We start from the raw sequence: 18,377 nt of genomic DNA, 5'->3' as shown, positions 1-18,377 counted from the left end.
GAAATGGTAGCAATGCTGACGTCGGAGAGGTCCGGAAGCCTGGTGCGACTAAATCCAAGATTAGACATGGAGGAGGTGTCGTTAGACGAACAGTCGTCAATATCTTCACTCGACGACGCTGTCCAATCAATGCTAATCTCAGGTTCTAGTGCGGCCAGAACGTTCTCTGACGAGTGCAAAGCAGCAGCCAGGCGACTGGTCGCTTCACTCTTTTATTTTGAGCTAGGTTATAAGATGATGAAAAGGGAGGCGACAGATCAAAACCAGCAGACCGGCGTGATCAAGACACATTTGAGCAAAGATGAATTCAAAGCATTCAAACAAGGATATCCCGAAGTAAAATTCAGGGTCAAGGACTTGATGTTTGACATTTCCATCTCGACGGAAGTCAAGCTAGGGAACCCCAATACGGACACACAGTTCAAGGTCGAGCTCGTGCATCCGTCTTGGACGCAGCAAATCAGCGGATCTCCTTTTACGATCGCGCAGCTACGAGAAGCCCAAGCCGACTATCTGCCAGTAGTTCTTCGCAATGGACGTAAACGCAAGAGAGGTTGAGCGATCGCTACGAGTCTCCGGATCGATCACCTAATACACGATCTAATCCTTGTTCTGGTTGGATCTGTAGTCATCACACACACATATACTGAACTTTAATCAACATGCGTTGCATTTTCGAAACCCATATCATAACATATCCTTTCCCCATTGCTCCTGCACTCATGCTCGCGGTGTCTCGACCGTCCTTGATGTATATACTGGGGTCTTTCTCCGCGTCCCAAATACCTAATCACAGTTGCATGTTGAATGTGTGAGAGTTTCCCAATTGCCTAGACTCTCTGATGCCATAGTCCTAGTGGGCGTAAAGGGATGAGTCAGCCGATGTCGATTCACAGAGAATGATCGTAATGCTTTATGTGATATCGACAACCTTCTACATGGATATATATCTACTGTCTCGCAGTAACCTTTATTTTCACAAGTGGTGAAAAATCTCACCTGCACCTAGGAACCACCAGGAGCACTCGTTTGATGGGCGATAGTCCTCATGTCTGGAGAGTACCAGAGAAGATAAGGGGCGCTCGCCTGTTGCTCACGTCCATAGTGCGAGATCCTCGTTCGAGAGACGACAGCCTCAATGTCTGCAGAGCACAAGAGAAGATGAGAGGGGCAGTCCGGATCTTGAAGTCGATAGTGCGTCACATCAAAGAGAGACCGAATCCATGTGTTGCAGGCTTTGACTTCAGTCGCCTGATAAATGCGGCAAAAGAGAGTCTGGAAATGATGGAAGCGATTCCGAGGCAAGGACTCGAGATTCAGAAGGCAGCAGTCAAACTGCATTATTACATATATGAAGCAAAGAAGTACATAACAGAGGGATCCGAAGAAGACGAACCATCTAAGTGGACCGAGGAGTCCTCGCAAGACCTGACATGCTGTATCGAGGATGCAAGAATATTGATCTCAGAAGTCTCGCAAACGATTGTTAGGGAGAGGCTCAAGGGAGGAATATATGCTTTAGGGTTTTACAGAAAGGTATGGTGATAGTGATGGTCAGCGATATTGTTCGACTTCAAAAACAATGATGTTGATTCTTGCACGAACCCAAGCTTAGCAAATCAGAGTTCCATCTCTGATCTAGTCTGACAGAAAGGATCGATGCTTGCAAACTCAACGTGACTCTCTGAATCAGGCACACTTCCCAGCTCAGCCTGTTCTCCAGATTCAATAGGGTCAATTGAAAAGTTGCTCTGACGTGTTGAGGAGGGCGCCAAGTCGAGCGCTTTCTGTTGGTGGTTATCTGCTGCGCAAGTTTTACCATTTGCAAGGACCGTAGAAGATTTTATCGATGCATCTGGCAAGACGGAGCCGGGGCTAGCTATGTGCTGAGGGCTGCTGGGGGCCGGGCTACAGGTCGTACCACTCAATCCATCATCCCTTGCAGGAGCGACCAATATGTGTTCGTGACCCACGCTCCTTGCATCGGGCAGACGAGTTTCTTTTATCAACTCTACATCGTCACTGTCAACGAGAGATCGCACAACCTGTTTCAGTCCATTGTCCTCGGTACCACGGTTCAAACGATCTCCATCCATACCAGACAATGTTCTGCCATCGTGCTGACTGTTGACCAGGGAATGCTGCGGTTGAGTGAAGTTGTATACTTGCAGATTGTGCCCCACTCGTGATACAGGAGACTGGCTTCTCTCTATCAGATGGAGCGGTACTGCGATATCTACCTCATCGATGTCGCCACCGGTCGGCAAGATCATACTGTCTTGACCAACGGATCCACTTGGTTGAGCAGATCTACCATACATGAAAGCCCGGCTTATGATATTGCTCATGTGAGAAGAGTGCATGGGTCTGGTCCCGGTCTCTTCGTTGAGCTTTTCAGGTGTGACCTGTCCTCGCGAGACTGGTTCTAGATCACGACTGTCGCTATCAATGTGGTTTCCTGCCTTATGCCCTTCCCTACTTGTTGTGCGTGGTGACATTGAGAGCTGTCTGGGGTTTTCCTGATCATGTAGCTGCTCCATGGTACCTGGTTGCTTCGCAACCTCCAAAGAAGCGAACTCTTGTGCAGTAAGAGTGGGCAGAAACGCCGAGGCGGAGATTTCTTCTCTGCTAGGATATTGTGAAGCCCGATCACTTAGAGTGAACGTGGAACTATCCTCGTATCTTCCATTGAATCTGGTCTCTGGATGGCGTAATTCAGAACGTATTTCCTTCCGTGCATTGTCGATGATGTACCGATTCATCTGTCTTGCCGCTTTATGCTCTTGTACTCTAGATCGCCAAACGCTTTTGACGGACTCTACATCACTCTCATTGAGGTTCGCAGCATTGTCTGTATCATAGTCAGGTTCGGATGCATGATCTTCCTGAGGACCGGAGGGCTGATCATCAGAAGTAGGAGAATCTGCCATCTGGATGTCGGCCACACTCGCGATCCTCTCATCCTCACCATAAAATAGATCCGGATTATGATCATTCCCAGTGCGCTCTAGAGGCACTGTCAGTCTTGAGGCTTTCATTTTGATACCCTGATGCCCCACAGTATCCTCCTCTCTTGGCCTCTTCTCACCACATCTTCTCTCTGGTGGTAGTGATGAAGGCTGCTCCGGACTCCTCTCTCTCGTTGGGACATCAGTAGCGCTCATTTGGAAGCCCTGGTACGTTTTCGAGGGAGACTGCGCGATGTTCCGTCGATGCGTTGAAGCTTGTGGATGCGAGGCAGGTCTCTGAGTAGGGAGACTGGTTGCCGTCTGACCACAGTGCGCTGCGGGAGACGCAGTATCTGACTGGACGAGATGGTTCTCCGAAGACTCAATCTGTCTTTCTGGTTCTGCAATAGAGTCCTGTAGAGTGCTGTATCTCAGTTTGGTATGATACGACGTTGCCACTCCATCCTGTCCATCAGTAGTCGAATTAGAGGTGGGATCCGTATCAGTTATCATCGTGTTGACTGAAGAAACCGATAGTCTGGGAGGAACACTGGCTAAGAATTCAGTCTTTGTGACTGGTCCATCGGTATTGCCAAGGTGAACACCCTTCCCCGACCCTGGCCGGAGCAAAGGCGACTGGACTGGTGGAATGACAGGGTCCGCTGTTTTATGTGTCGTGAAATTGCTGCGTTCTTGACTCGCATGCTGGGACACAGCTTCTGTGTCACTCATACCGCTATAGCCTTGAGCGATGGCGTTGGTAGTATCGCCAGAACGACAGTCGCCAGAGTCGTCCCGAGAGAGCTCCAAATGCGCATGGTGCGTACCGGATAATGGTGTTTTAGTGGCACCAAGATTGGGTGGACCCTGTCGGTTTCGCTTTGACCGATCACGCCTTTTGTTCCTGTGTACTTCTCCTATTCCCTTGAGTTTCTCTTCCTTCCGCTTTCTGCGATCCTTCGCCGAAACGTGATTCTTGTGAAAACCCCTTGGCAGTCTTCGTGTCAACTCAGTCTCCTGGGTGCTTTGATGGTCTTCTAAGTGTGACGAGCCTTGAGACATGATACTACCCGTGTGGAACGAAAGCTCACTTTCCGCAGCCTTCTTCAGTCCTGTCTCGCGGCTCTCTAGATAGGGCTCGTCTGGTTTCTTTTCGCTTTTCTGTTCATTTTCTCGACGTTGTATAGGATCCATGTGTTGAGCGTTTGAGCTGTTGATCCCTCTATCCTCGAGCGACACTATTGTCTTTCCAATTGACATAAGTGCTGTCTGGCTGGTATCATCTGACGAGCTGTTCAGTAGAGGGTCGACTTCACCTGAGGCAACTGATGGCTGCCCCTGCAAACGTTCGCTTGTTGAGGCAGTGTCGGTGCTTTCAAGTGGTGAACCTCCTTCCAACATACTTCTCCGCGTCTGAATATTGTCTATAGGCACATGATGAGACACCTCCGCAACGCTCTCTTGGATTTTAACAAGATTTTCTTCTTGTATCTCTACGATCCGCTGCATCCGAGCCTGGTTGGGCGTTGGAGTGGCTCTTACACTGGTCGAATAGCCGTCGCTGGGTTTAGCTGTGCCCAGACTATCCGAAGTGATTGGTTCCCCGCAACCATAATCTGCAGCCGTTGCTAAGGACTGCTCGCGCACACAACTTATGGGCTGCTTGTGATGATCGAGGGACGTAGCCGAGTGAACCACTACAGGCTCTGTTCCCCGCATGTTGATGGGAATGGAACTGTTCCCGTCCGGTGAAATACTCTCGCAGATTTCCAGGTTCCAGCCCGCTTCCTGCACATGTGCAGGACCAATGGCGTGCTTTTCATCTTTCCCACCACACAAGTTGACTATCTCAGGTATCCACATTCCTTCCATATCCGCAGTTCTCCAAGCACTATGCAGATATCTGTTTGATACAGATGTTCCTGGGAGTCTTCTCTTTGCAAATCTTGCTCCTTGTATTTGTGTAATCGTCGGATGGTTGGATCTATGCCTGCTCTGTGGTCTGATCCTACTGGTTCGTGTCACCTCGAGCGATGGTCTAAAGTCTATGATAAAACGCGTTTCCTCGGGACTGGGAGCGTGTGGAAAGGCCCTGTTGGTTGTGGCGTCGTCCAGAGGTACCGACTGACGCACCAATTTTCGTTCATTTTCACCTTGTCTAAGCTCGTCGACGCCATGTCCACCCTGAGTTTGCGACGATTCGGATTCACGCTCCGGCCAGGACGCTGATGGTATGGAGAAGCCGGAACAATTGGACTTGTCTAACGTCAGGTCGTCCCTGCGACTTTCCCCAAAGTTTCGGACTTGGGTTTCGTGAGCTGGTGTGGAAGTGACATATCCAGTTCCATCCAAGGCTTCCGGTACATCGACAGCACGCCAAAATCTCTCTAGGGTGCCACATGGCCCATCGCTCTCTACAAAGTCGGCTCGACTATCCTGTACATCCAGCGGAATCTCCGTGATTTCTGGATCATCCTGCAGTTTTCCAAGTTTCTCGCCGATTTCGTGGAGATACTGCGCTGCTTGCTTCAGGCTCGTCACTGCTTCCTCTGAAATTGGTGGCTTCGAGACCATGGCATCGAGCTGGGACTTGACTCCTGTTAGATTGATCACTTGTTGATCTTGGAACGCCTGAGTCTTCTCATTCATCCCAAGTTGCATCTGCATGTGTTCGATCAGCGTTTGCTGTATCTGCCTGTGTTTAGTCAGGGTTTGCTGCATCTGTTTGAACCCAGTCAGTAAATGTCGCATCGCAAACAATGTCTAAGCTACAGACTTGTGAGATTCCTTCTTTGATATCCGCCTGCATCTGACTCTCAGCTTCATCCCGCATGTTGAGCAAGATATCTTTGGATTGTGTTTCGGGACTACCATCCTTCCGTGACTCGAAAGCTCTTCGAAGATCTCGCACTTCCTGCTCCAGCCTCATCGCATGCTTTTGCATGTGTGAAAATTTCCCGAGGATATCGGATCTGAGCTGTAAATATCTGTCAGCACACGCCACTTAGTAGGTACAACTTTGAGCCACAAACTTTGTCAACATTCTGCATCTGACTCTGAGCCATCTGGGCTGAATTCTCCCTCCATTTCCTCGAAAGCTTGTTTGTGACTTCCATACCCATTTCTTGGACACTCTTGAGTTCATCAACTATTCCGAGACCGGCACGGGCGAAACGATCTCTCAACTGTTTTTCGACTCCTCCAAGACGTTTGATCGTCGCGTCGTACGATATCTGCAAATCTCTTTGTGTTCGCGATTCGATTGCTTCGACTATCTCCTTCCGATCCGACAACGATGCATCAGATAACTCTTGCCGTATTCTGGAGATCGCCATCTCAAGTTTTCTGCCAACTTCCACTTGCTGGCCCGATAGGTGATTGTAGAAACCGGAGAGAATATCCTCTTGCTTCTGCATTGTAAGCGTATCCTCGCACTTACAAGACCTTGCAGTCAGTATCTCTTTTACGGTCTCGATCATCCGCGCACTATGCTCTGCGAAGAGTGAAGAGCACATCTCCTCTGTCATTAGGCCATCCCTAGGATTTGGTATACGCGAGGCTTCGGCGATCTTGGCCAACAGACTTTCTTGACGATTCCGGTCCTATGGAGATTCAGCTTGTTTGTTCTAAGGTACTCGATCAGTTTCCATTCTCAATTATGGTTACCTCTTCAGTGATTGCAAACAGTTCTTTCCTCAATCTTATTACCTCTGCAACAACCGCATCTAGCATACCTTTCTCGCCCTTTCTCAAATCCCAGGAGTCCCTGTATCGTGAAGCAGACTTGTCATTTTCTCGAGACTCAGGTTCAAAGCCGGTTCGCTGTTCTCCGAATGGCGTAAACTTGACACCACCCTCGCTATCCGTAATGGATGAACTAGTGTCAAATGCAGCGACGCTGTCCATGTCAACAGTCATCATGGCTGGCGGTGTTGTTGTAGGAACGCCGGATGAACCTCTGGGACAATCGTCTGTGTCGGTAGTTAAGTCTGCCGCTGGGCGCTCTCCATCATTGATCTGCCACGCTGTTTCGGTCGGACTGACCGTGCTGCCATGATTCGATAGAACTAAAATCTCGGCACAACTTATACTCGATACATTTTCTGTTGGCTCATTTGACTCCAGTCCGCTGTTTGCAATGAGAAGATTATAGGTATCGAGCTTCAGGTTGTTACGACGTACCTCCTCCTCGTGGAGTGGGATCAAAGGAGGCGCTGGGGAGTTCGATACCGCCTTCTTGTTATCCTTGACATAATTTGGATCCACATGTTCCCGCAGCTTGTTCACATGTCTCGTCTTGATAGGTCTCTCGGGACAGTTACCAATCTTGCCCCAATTTCCAAGGGTCAAATCGTTGAAAATCAGACGACTAAACAGAGGGGCGGCGTCCGTCCTCCATACGGTGAGCTGAGAAGCAATCTTTGCGAGAGCCATAAGAAAGCGACCACTCTCCTTGTCCCATTGGTAATGATCAATGAGTTCCCGATCCCAATGTTCCTCAATACTCTTCAAGTCCCTTCTTCTGCGACCCGCAGCAGATGTTTCCTTGAAGATGCTACCTGTATCATCGATAGAGATCTGATGACGTTCCAGGAGTTCCTCGATCTCGAAAGCACAGTCTTCCAACTTGTGTTGCTCAGATTCAATGAAAACCTTGATATGATACTTGATCAATTGAGATTGTGCTTTGCCGTGGGATTGTAGGATCCTTTCCAGATATCGTATAACCGCGTGTGCGCCCTCCTCTCTAAGTCTTTCCTGAAGTTTTGCGGACAACCTTTCCATGTTGCGCTCTCACCAGAGATGGGTACTTTGGTCGGGCCGGAATTTCAAGAGGTCATCCCACCCTCTTCTTCCTGCGAATCGAAAGGAAGAGCTGTAAGGCGATCGAGGTTAGGCGCGAGTAACCTAATATGCGTATTGAGATCCAAATGAGGGCGGGCATTCTTATGGAGTGGTGAATGTTCTTGCCTTGTCTACTTACCACAGCTTTTCTGTTCAGTGATTAGATCTGGAGGTTCGATTTAACCTTCTCACAGAGTTTCTACGTGATCACGCGAATGCACACATACAGACCACGAGAGACGATGATACTGATCTCGTTTGTCTTCATTGCAATCTTACGATCAAGAACCAAGGAGGAACACCAACTAAGCATTTACCAATGGATACTACTGGAAAGCGTCGTCGTGTCCGGTGAAGTGCACGAGCTCAGCAGGATACAAATCTCAGATATGGAGCTGAAGACGAGCAGGATGTGGCACTGGCGTCTGCATTCAAGCCCCATACTTCGGCAGTAAAATTGTACCTAGGTGGGGCATATCCGGGTCTCGTTTGTTGAGAACGCATGGTGGGGAATGATGACGTTGGCAGAACGATACTCGCTGAACTCTGCATGCCACTCAATACCCTGAAGGGTCGAGTACCGTGCGCAACCGGTATTCTATATTCGTAGCCAACCCAAGGACCGATACAATACACCATAAGCTGGTGGTCGGAATGAATCTCGGAATCACTTGTTTTTTTCACTCGAGAGTTGGGGTTCCAAAGTGGATACATCTCTGATCCATTGTTCGAGATTCTTCACAGCTCGAACATTGCTTCTATATCTTGTCCAGAGCTCTTTAGCTATTTCTGCACAACCTAGTGGAGAGTCCCAATATAACAACCTATGCTCGACCTATCGCAAGGTTCAAAGCAGGTTCTCCTTCTACAAGATCCTAAACGTTTACTCAATCGAAGAAAAGGGGAAAGAGCATTTGCAGAAGAGCCAAAGAGGGGATAAGAGCGACGGGAGCATTTTGACAGTGTGCAAGAAGTGAGACTTCTCCAGAATCGATATGAGCATCTGCACGAGCGGTTGGTCAACTTAGAGAAGAGATTTCTTGTCCTTCTTGGAGTCATACGCACATTAGGATTCACCCAACAACAGTCTCATTCCATCGAAGATAGACGTATTTCAAAGACTATACAGGGTGGCAAACACTAGGTTGGGATGATGATGCTCGAGGGCGAAGAATTGCATCTATTCGACTCTTTCTAGACACGATTTGGTCATCGATGTATCCGCTGCTGCACCGAGCAGATCAAGCTTCCGAAAGCGACAAAAACTTGCCCGTAGAATTTCCTACAACTTTCACGGTGCAGCGACATAAGCTCACCACTTGCTTCCTGTATTATTTTTCCATTGACATTGCCCAGGAGCTTGCCGGCTGTCAGATCAACCATCAGCCTCATTTGCTATCTATGAGATTCTCAGCGTTACCTCGGTAGAAAGATGCTCATGTTGCTGTCGGCCCCTACCATACTTACGTCTCTCATCGTCGTCTACACAGTATATGCAAGATTCTGTCTTCAATTTTGGGGCCTCGTGAAATCCGTGCGGCAAACGCTCCTCTCACAAGATAATTTGGTCCAAGAGGCAATATTGTGAGTGAATGTATCACTCTGATCCACATCAGGGGTGGACATATCTTCCAAGTCGTCTTCAAGGCCATCCCTGCACTTGGTACGTCTACCTTGACGAAGGATTTACCGATGGAAGTATGCCTATGCGGCCGCTGATGCTCGTGTGCAAGATACGTTGGCTTGATGTAAGTTCCCTCGCACGGCCCAAAAGACCGCTTCGTTGTTGCGAGAACGTAATCTATGCAGAGGTGTCTCGAGTTTCAGAACCAGTACCTCGGGTGATCGACAGATCACATGTGACCAGGCCACTGGTAGGTGTTCGAAGCTATAAAAAGAAACCCCATGTTGCCAGTTTCGTATCCTTCGTTCATTCAGTCACTGGCAACAACAGTACGTTCGGGATGCAAGTAGGTTGGTGATGATGACATAAATTCCTGTGACTTGGTAAGCTTGTGAGGTGATCGTTGCGAGCTACTTAGGATGGGAGAACTTCACCAGCTCTAAAGTAAGCTGAGTCGATCAAATTGAGATGTGGAATGAGTCTGCCTTTACCGCAGAGACGAAAAAGGGAACGGACGAGCTCCCTGAGTCATACCGGTGGTGTTTGTAAAAGCGTTCCTGAAAGCTTCTCCGGCTGTTGCTCCATCTACTGTGCTTCATGTCACGGCGCAGACAAGATTGAAGGCCAACCAGACCGAAAACGATGGCGATCGTGGGTTCAGATCTCCCTTGGTCGTATGATCACAGCTGATATGGATAGCAGGCACGAGAAAGATCTCAGTGCGAACACTCTCACTGTCAGGTGGAGTACGAGACGACTCGATTCCAAGAAAAGCTTCGGAACCATTCTAGGTTTAGGAGGCATGATGCTCTCAGAACAACTATATGTATTCAATTGAGGTTCTGCGAGATACGATCGTCTGTTATCCTAATGATATCGAGATCAATCTTGAGATCACAGTTCCTGGATTCACAGACAGCGTAGGGCAGGGCTTCCGAGCTGGGACAACAGCTAGGGTTCGTATCTCGCAGATCGTCAAGATTTGTCAGATCCGAGAAGGTCAATGTCTCATGACATGGAAGACAGACCGACGGATATGGAACGCATCACGTAGTTATGATGATATCTGGCGGGTTTCGAGAGATACTGATGGATTCGTGCTGATGACCGTGGTCTATATACACTGCATACTTGGTCAATACTTTTCAAGCTATAATGAACCTCTCAATCCAGCCTCACGGTCTCCTACACCAGAGACTCAGTATGGTCTTTATAATGATGGCTGTGTACTACTACATGTCTCCCAATTCGATGAAGCTATCCATCAAGATTCTCTATGCTTTGATTCTCGGGAATCATCTGTCGTGATGGACATCTGGCAATGACGTGCTATCAGAATTTGAAATCCAAGTTGCCTGACCTGGCCTCTATGCATGACGCTCTGGAACCCACTGCCATTCAATTCACCTATCCCATCTAGACCACCTATCCTAATCACATGAGTGTACTCGCTTGCTATGCGGATCTTTCTCATCGAGAAAATCTATGAGGTTCGATACACGGCCAGCGATAAGACAAGACGGACCATTCTGTGATGCATATAAGAGATGCATGACCTCTTGCGCATTAACATGTTTCAAGGAAACTATAGCTCGCGTGTATAACTCTGTTTCTTCAAGCTGACCAGACGGAGGAACTAAAGGCGGTCAAGCTTGGAAATCAGTAAGAATCTTGAGATTTGGACATCCCGGTTTGTGCTTCAGACTAGTGCGTTTGTAGGTGTCCTGACCAGAAGGCCCCAGAAAGCTACATATCTCGGAAAGGAGATTCTGGAGGTTTCTATGCGTCGCTGGATCTGCCATAGAAGTGCTAGAATCTAGCTCATGTTTCACTTCTCGAGAAAGGCGTAGGATGTCCGGATCTTGTTCACAAGGAACATTTGCTTTGTCTAACTTCACTCGAAATATTCTCACACATCTCGCAGTGAGTATCTCGTCGTCTGACTCTGGATCGATAGGAGTTGCTGGAGACTGACTTTCTGCTGACATATTGTCAGTGAGTTGAGCGCTTCGCAATAGAGGTATCCGTAGGAGTTTCGAGTACTTTATGAGAAGTCTTCGCTGGAAACGGACAAGAAGGAACAAGAAAACAATCACTTCCAAGACACGAAGAGCTGATTTGTCCGACGAATTATACCCTGGCAAAAAATTACTAGATGCGATCTTGCTATCAACCTGAATGTCATGATGCTCAAGCTTCACCTGAACGCGATCAGTAACTCTCTTGTCAACGTGATGATTGTCGTAATGCGGTGCATTCATGTTTCGATGTGGGTCCTTGGCCACACGCCTGATTGACCAGAATGTACTAATCTATTATTAGTACAGATGACATGGTAGTCTATCGCGAACACCAAAAGCCAGGAAACTTTTGTGCGAAGCAAAGCATGGTTCAGCAATCGCTAATCTTGAACCAACCATAGGCTATCGCAGCGACCACGTTTCCATATTTAGCTTGATCAAAAGATAGCACCATGTGTTCTTCACAATGCCTTTGGTATTGAGTGAATTGTTGTGTTACTCTGTGGTCTGGATTATCTGATCTGCATGAGTCATGGTGCCGAGATCAAAGGCAGATCCTCTGTCGACACTAGCACAAAAGATTCCACTCACTTACATAAGCCTAGAGATACCGTCCAAAGATAATTCTCTAGGCCTTACAGATCTTGTCTAGAACCGCGAATATTAAGTGAACCACAAATTGGATGCTGAAGCGGTCGGAAGTAATAAGTGGTTGACTCGACTTCTCATCTGGACTGTTGTCGGAGACGCATATTCCATCCTAGCGTTCGTTGTACCAGCTGCTTCATGCACGTACTGAGTAAGTAAATCTGCGACCGAGATGTCGTCGCATTGTAACTGAACACTGCATCATAAGGCCGTCTCGAGACTTGAGGCTTGCTAAACAGATACATACGTTATTGGCGCGGCCCGTACTGAACATTGAAGGATAGTTACAGCCTCTAAGGTAGCCGCTACATTGAACTCGAATTACACCAGCAGTTTGAGCAATGGCTTCCCGTCTTTCCTTGGATCATATCGAGGGCCCTGCTGACAGGCATGGTGCACCGACTATCAGACTGCTTGTCGACTGTAAGAATTCTGGCTGAACATCAGCCCTATCTATGCCGCAGGGATTTGCTATGCAGGACAAAGATCATGCTTAGCTATCTTGGGCAAACATGAGTGAGTAGTGATGAGTCAGGAAAAAGCGAGATGCCAAAGATCACCGTTGTGCCTAGCCCAGAGTCTTGCCCTTGGATTACACAATATGCGCATGACCTGAAACACGAGATTCGACAGCAAAACCACGTCAGCCTCTCATACCTGACGAGTTATAAGTAACCGGGCCAGATCTAGGGAAGATCACCCAGTCCCGCTTCCTCCGCATCAAGATAATGAGAACCATACTTGCTCATCTCCTCTCGACAGCAAGCTTCGCTCTAGCATTTCCTTCTACTCCAGACTACGTAGCGAACGCTACAGATATCGCATCAGGATACACAGTCAAGTTCTCGCACAATTGCCCTGCGACGACGCAGGTGTTTCCACATTTCCTAGTGACTAACGGTACTATCTGTGCGAAGCAAGACAGTTTCGATCAGTCCAGCCAACAGGGAGAAGTCCGTGAATATGAGCTAAAATATGGACCGGAGCATCAATCCACTTGGACTTTTTGGATTGACAACAAAGCCAATAGCACTGGACCCAATGCCAGAAGTTTGGTCGAGGTCACTTGTTTACCGTATTCGGGTCATTGCTATGTGGACATCAGTAATATTGATGCGGTGAGTAATGGTTTCAAGGTGGAGATGGACGCAAAGAATTGTTCCACCGTCGGGCCGCCTACGAAGGTCAGTCCGACCTGTGATCCACTTGTTTGCAGCATTCCTCCAGATTGGATATGTCCCGTTGAGAATCGTTTCGGTCAGGATTCCAGCAAAGGGTATCCTCCCACCTACCTCGATGCTGCCCAGAGCTGCTTGTCGAACTGTACCCTCTATCAAACAGACGAAGCCTGCTGTAAGAACGCAAACAACACCACGCAGACCTGCACAAACCAGAATCCAGCACTACGAGATTTGTGTGAGAATGCATACTCTTACGCTTTTGATGACTCACGCGCTTCGTATGTTTACCAACTTACTCTGGATGGAGATACAGCGATTCACATCACGGCATGCCCTTGACGGTCAAAAAAACTGTTGTCGGATGGAAACCTTGTATTCTTGGACTGTATTAATAGAACATTTCCCTTCCTGGTGGTCTGTCATACGCGGATCTCGTTTTCGTTCCAGGTACGATGCAGAGGCAGGCACTCGTTATTCGGGGATCACCTGTATGTATGCGGCATAGATAGATGGATTGGTTGATATTATTGGGTAGCTAAAGAGCTTCTATCCGACATGAGGACGTTGCCCTCCTCCATATTCATGGTACCAATGCTTCTGTCATGAAGCTGAGTTTCGCCATCGTGAACGTTTTAATAGTGATGCCGATATGAATTTCGACTGCGCTCGTGTTGACAGTATGTATTCGAACACGTCAATCTGAACCGACCGAGCAGGATGCATTCCGCTAATGGTGACTTGAGTAGTACAACACGTTAGAAGAACTCCAGATATACATTCTCCGGTGTTCAGATCGCAATCTAGAATTTCACTGCGAGATTCTAGAAAATGAGGCTCACTAGAATTTGTAATAATAAGATGGGTTAGAAGCCCACATCCATGAGTTGAGAAGAAGTTCTACGGCAATCAGAGTTTCTAGATTGCCCATGATGAAAGTCCCCTTTCTGCACACGCCTCGTTGAAAGAACAAGTCGGTTCTTTTACTTCAGCCCGAACATGAATTCAATACGTATTAGGAAAAGCTTTTCGCTTGCACTGAGACAACAGAAAATTTGCTGGAAGGAGATCAATTCGTTTTTTTACTGAAGTAAACGATCGATCCAAGAACCATCATAGTCAAGGTAGATGATGTTTGAGAGGGTCGCGCTGAGCAAAATGAGCAAGACAGATCTAACACACTACTGTGTTGAGACCGAACTGTTGTGTGGGGTGACGAGTGGACGTATTGCACAATATCATACTATACCTCCCGTTTGGCCTATATGGCGCCCTATTTCGGCATGACTAGAGCGATTCTGAAGCCTTGTATCTGTTCTTCCTCGTTCTTGGCTTCCACCACACAAGTCAGGAAGGTTCTTTTGTATGTAGGATCCATCTGTGCTAGGATTGTCTGGAGTTTTGTCCGTTTCCCAGGGTGGCCATAGATCCAAGCGAAGTACATATCCAACCAGAGGCGAGTTAGTCTATGGTCGCTGTAGTAACTTGTCGATCTTACATGTCGCAGCAGCTGGATAGTAAGAAGTTCATCCGGATTTGGTCCTATCAGGGAGCGTGGCTGACTGTAGTCTAGGAATAGCTGTGTGTAGCATCCCTCCTCAAGCTGCTCCACGAGATCTCGAGCAACGGACAAGTTCATTGCCCGTTGAACTGAGTTGGTTGCAAAGGAAGACATCATGAATGGTTCGGGATAAACTGGGATAGAGATGGATTTGAGACCCCGCAACTCACTGATGAGCTCTTTGATATTGATCGTCCTCAGGTCATAAGCTGGCCGATCTACGAGGTGGACATGATAGATGTATGACCTCGCGGTCCTCGTCAGATCTCGTATAGTATCTGCGTCACGGATGTCAAAGCAGAAGTTGTTCGCGCTTCCAAAAGTATATGCAACCTCTGAAAAGGTATGCTTCGACAACGTCAAAAGATCAGGGAGGACGGATGTAGATGGTGTCTGCTTCTCGGCTCTCGAAGGAGCTGCAGCATCAGATGTGGGCAAGGTTTCTGACTGTTTGTGTTGAACGAATCTGAATGTTTTATCACTCGGGAGCAGAAGGCTCCAGATCATCTCACGAATCTCGGTCGGAAGGCGGAGATAAGCCATTGGACGACCAAGAGGAAGTTCCGAACTCGCAGTAATAGCGGTATCCTGCATATTAAGCTTGTATTCTCTTCCAGATGTAGGGCGTGATTTCGGATGTTGTTCACGTCAATGATTCAGGACGTGACAACGGACTCAGAAGACTTCCACACGGAATAGTCGTTCAAACTGACAATCTAACAGAGATGGTCATGGTGTTGCCATTATCGTCCGTCTCACTCTGTCGAGCTTTACCAAATCATCATTCAAAGCTGGTGATTAAGGTTTGTGCGCTGATATCTTGATGGATATGCAAGAGAAGACACGTAAGGCAGTACTATAGCGTGTGATATGTAAGGGTCATTCAGGCCTTCCTAAGAGCAAGTCCAGACATTGGGTCAACGCGGCTTAGCCATGCGATTCCCTACCAAGGGTTCAACTATGCAGCGCAGGGAAACGACTACGCGTCGTTTCACAACCAGTTTTCCTTGTCAAGGTCCCTGTCCGAGAGTGGGACTTTTTCTAGTGCTAGGTTGTATACAATGATACAGGAAGGCACTGACACCTCCGTGATCGAAGCCATTCCTGCGGCCAAAGCTACCGGGACAAAACTCTTACTGGGCCTCTGGGCGTCCGTAGATACAGACGGCTTTTCGAAAGAGCTTCGTGCTCTAGATTCCGCCATGAATACTTATGGACAAGACCTGAGAGACATCGTCATCGGTATCTCTGTAGGTAGTGAAGATCTATATCGTTCGTCTGTACTTGGGGCCAGCAAGGATAGTGGTGCTGGGCAGGACATGTCTGTCCTGCTTGGTTACATTCAACAAGTTCGAGACAAGCTGAAACTCTCAGTGCTGCATGATATCCCAGTTGGAGTTAGTGCACTCACTCGGTCTAGAAGTCGCAGACTCATGCTAACCCATTCGCTAGCACGTAGATACCTTGGACGCGTACACAAACCGTACTGACAGTCAAATCCTGGAGGCTGTTGACTTCATAGGACTCAACATCTTTCCCTATTTCAATCAAGATCAAGCGACAAGTGTGAATGCTGCAGCCGACTCCTTTTGGAAAGCCTACGAGAGCATGCTACCTTTATCCCTGGGTAAACCGGTGTGGATCACGGAGACCGGATGGCCAACAGTAGATCCCTCGAAGATAGGCGGAGCAAGTCCCGGTGTTGAGAACGCTGCAAAGTACTGGTCGAAGGTGGCCTGCGAGCTGCAAGCTCGCTGCATCAACTTTTGGCGGTATATTCTGGCAGACCCTGCCCAAATGCCGTTCTTCGGCGTCACCAATCTGCGGCAAAGCTCATCAGGGTCGGCTCTATACAATCTTGACTGCGGGGGAAGCGCAAATTGTTCCAACACTCGTACAGCTGCGTTCGCATCGACGACGAGCAAAATCTCGGTGTTATATCAGACGTCGATTGGTGCAAGTCCTGCGCGCTCCTCTGTCTGTTGAATCCGGGGGCAGAGTCACCGCAAGAATTGCTGGACCAAGGTAGACTATGCGGCTGAATCTGTAGACATGATCTGTCATATACATTAGATACAAGAATACCATTCTGTACCGGTCAGTGTCAGAGTGGGTCGCAACATTCCGTTCGGCTTCCGCCTTCAGCAGCAGCGAGCTTCGGACACTCGCTAGCAATCGCTTGCTCCATTCTGAAGCTTGAGTCAGCCGGCAGCAGCTCCATCATGGTGTCCGTTAGTGGACAGAATACTCTTGTCAAGACGACAAGTAACACTTGTAGATTGGGCACCCGTATCAGTGTCAGGAGCTTTGTGTCGTACCAAGATAGCTTTAGCAGATGATTTTGGCTCGATCTGCGGTCTCAGCTATCGATGTGTTCCGGCGCACGGAACAAAGCACCAGGACAAAGAAGCGATAAGACAGGTGAAGATCTTTCTCCACACAAAGACTAGGGCACGAAGAAAGGCGCTAAACTACTTTGGACGATGATTTCTTACGCGTAATTTATATGGGTACTCTCTGGCCCACTCAGGCTTACTGAAGAACAGCACGTATGGCATGATCGAGCTCAATCCCTTGACTTAGACTTAAGACGTATCAAACCCTAGAGACAATAACTCAATCTCAGTTCGTGGATAGTTACCGAGGTCGCGGGTTCCCAGCAGGTCGGTTTCCCACGGGGCAGAATACCAAAATAACACAGCATTGCTGTAAGCGAACAAAGGTGTAATACTGCTGCCGCATGTTCTTGTTCTACACCTTCTACTTCTGGGCGCCGGTAAAACATTTTCATTCTGTGATGGTTCGGCTCATATGCACTCGATACGCCCGGGCCTCCTCACAGATTGTGCCATCTGTGTGAGAGCCAAGGGCAGCTAGCCTGCGATCTTTATGACATGAGCTAAAATAACATGGAGGGTCGGGTATCCTTCTTAGGAGCTGCTAGCTAGCCAGCTAGGGAAGACAAAGATTACGTTTTGATACCTGTCTTCGCATGGCGACAGCCTTCAACACGGAGCAGAATGGAAGACGAACAGTGGTTATACTTGTTCCATGAGTAAGAGATGGGAAGTGGAGTATTGGTATGATTTCAACAATAGGAAGTGTCGTTGCTCAACGAAAAACGAACGTCTCTTGTTTTCTGTAGTGATGGCTCCCGTATGGCACGCTTGTGGATGATGAATCTGAACAGATCACAAATTTGCGATTACCACTCGTCCGACACATACGATGCTCTGGGGTGTGATGCAAGGCTATGTTTTTTTTTCTGGTTCGAGTCAATCAAGACAACTCGTTCGGGCGATCAGACATGGGAGATGATCTGAGCTCAAGCTCGATGGCAGCGTCGCGGTGACTATCGCCAGTGATATATGGTTTTCTCTCAAGGCTGCAGGCCTCTTCTGGAGCGTTGACCAGCAATATCCTGCAACAATTGATACATCTCAGTCGCAAATTCTTTGATCATATCGAGGCTTGCGAGAAGACTGTCTAATTTGATGATGGCGACGACGGGGGAATGTAAGTCTGTACATGTCGGTCGATCCACAGAAAGCT

General features: G+C 48.1%; 3 protein-coding genes across 3 annotated transcripts; 2 read left to right on the top strand and 1 right to left on the bottom strand.

Annotated features, from left to right (window-relative positions):
• Positions 1–1,619: 1,619 nt before the first annotated feature.
• M437DRAFT_89319 (uncharacterized protein) lies at positions 1,620–7,733 on the bottom strand (the record flags this gene model as incomplete). The annotated part of the gene is made up of 6 exons (XM_041029027.1): positions 1,620–3,362; positions 5,082–5,669; positions 5,725–5,925; positions 5,981–6,358; positions 6,416–6,550; positions 6,615–7,733. 6 exons carry the CDS (start codon positions 7,731–7,733, stop codon positions 1,620–1,622), a joined length of 4,164 nt encoding a protein of 1,387 aa, XP_040874608.1.
• Positions 7,734–12,814: 5,081 nt separating this feature from the next.
• On the top strand, positions 12,815–13,606 carry M437DRAFT_70684 (Osmotin, thaumatin-like protein; the record flags this gene model as incomplete). Its single annotated transcript, XM_041025537.1, has 1 exon — positions 12,815–13,606. The coding sequence occupies one exon, from the start codon at positions 12,815–12,817 to the stop codon at positions 13,604–13,606; it is 792 nt and encodes a 263-aa protein (XP_040874607.1).
• A 2,166-nt stretch (positions 13,607–15,772) lies between these two features.
• Positions 15,773–16,811, top strand: M437DRAFT_61214 (glycoside hydrolase; the record flags this gene model as incomplete). The annotated part of the gene is made up of 2 exons (XM_041023893.1): positions 15,773–16,222; positions 16,278–16,811. Coding segments are annotated over 2 exons (984 nt in total), but the record flags the coding sequence as incomplete, so codon positions are not given.
• Between the last annotated feature and the right edge of the window lie 1,566 nt (positions 16,812–18,377).

This window comes from Aureobasidium melanogenum (genome assembly GCF_000721775.1).
Source record: "Aureobasidium melanogenum CBS 110374 unplaced genomic scaffold scaffold_64, whole genome shotgun sequence".
Lineage (NCBI taxonomy): Eukaryota > Fungi > Ascomycota > Dothideomycetes > Dothideales > Saccotheciaceae > Aureobasidium > Aureobasidium melanogenum.
The sequence above is the reverse complement of the archived record's forward strand: the minus strand, read 5'-3'. Positions and strand labels throughout refer to the sequence as shown.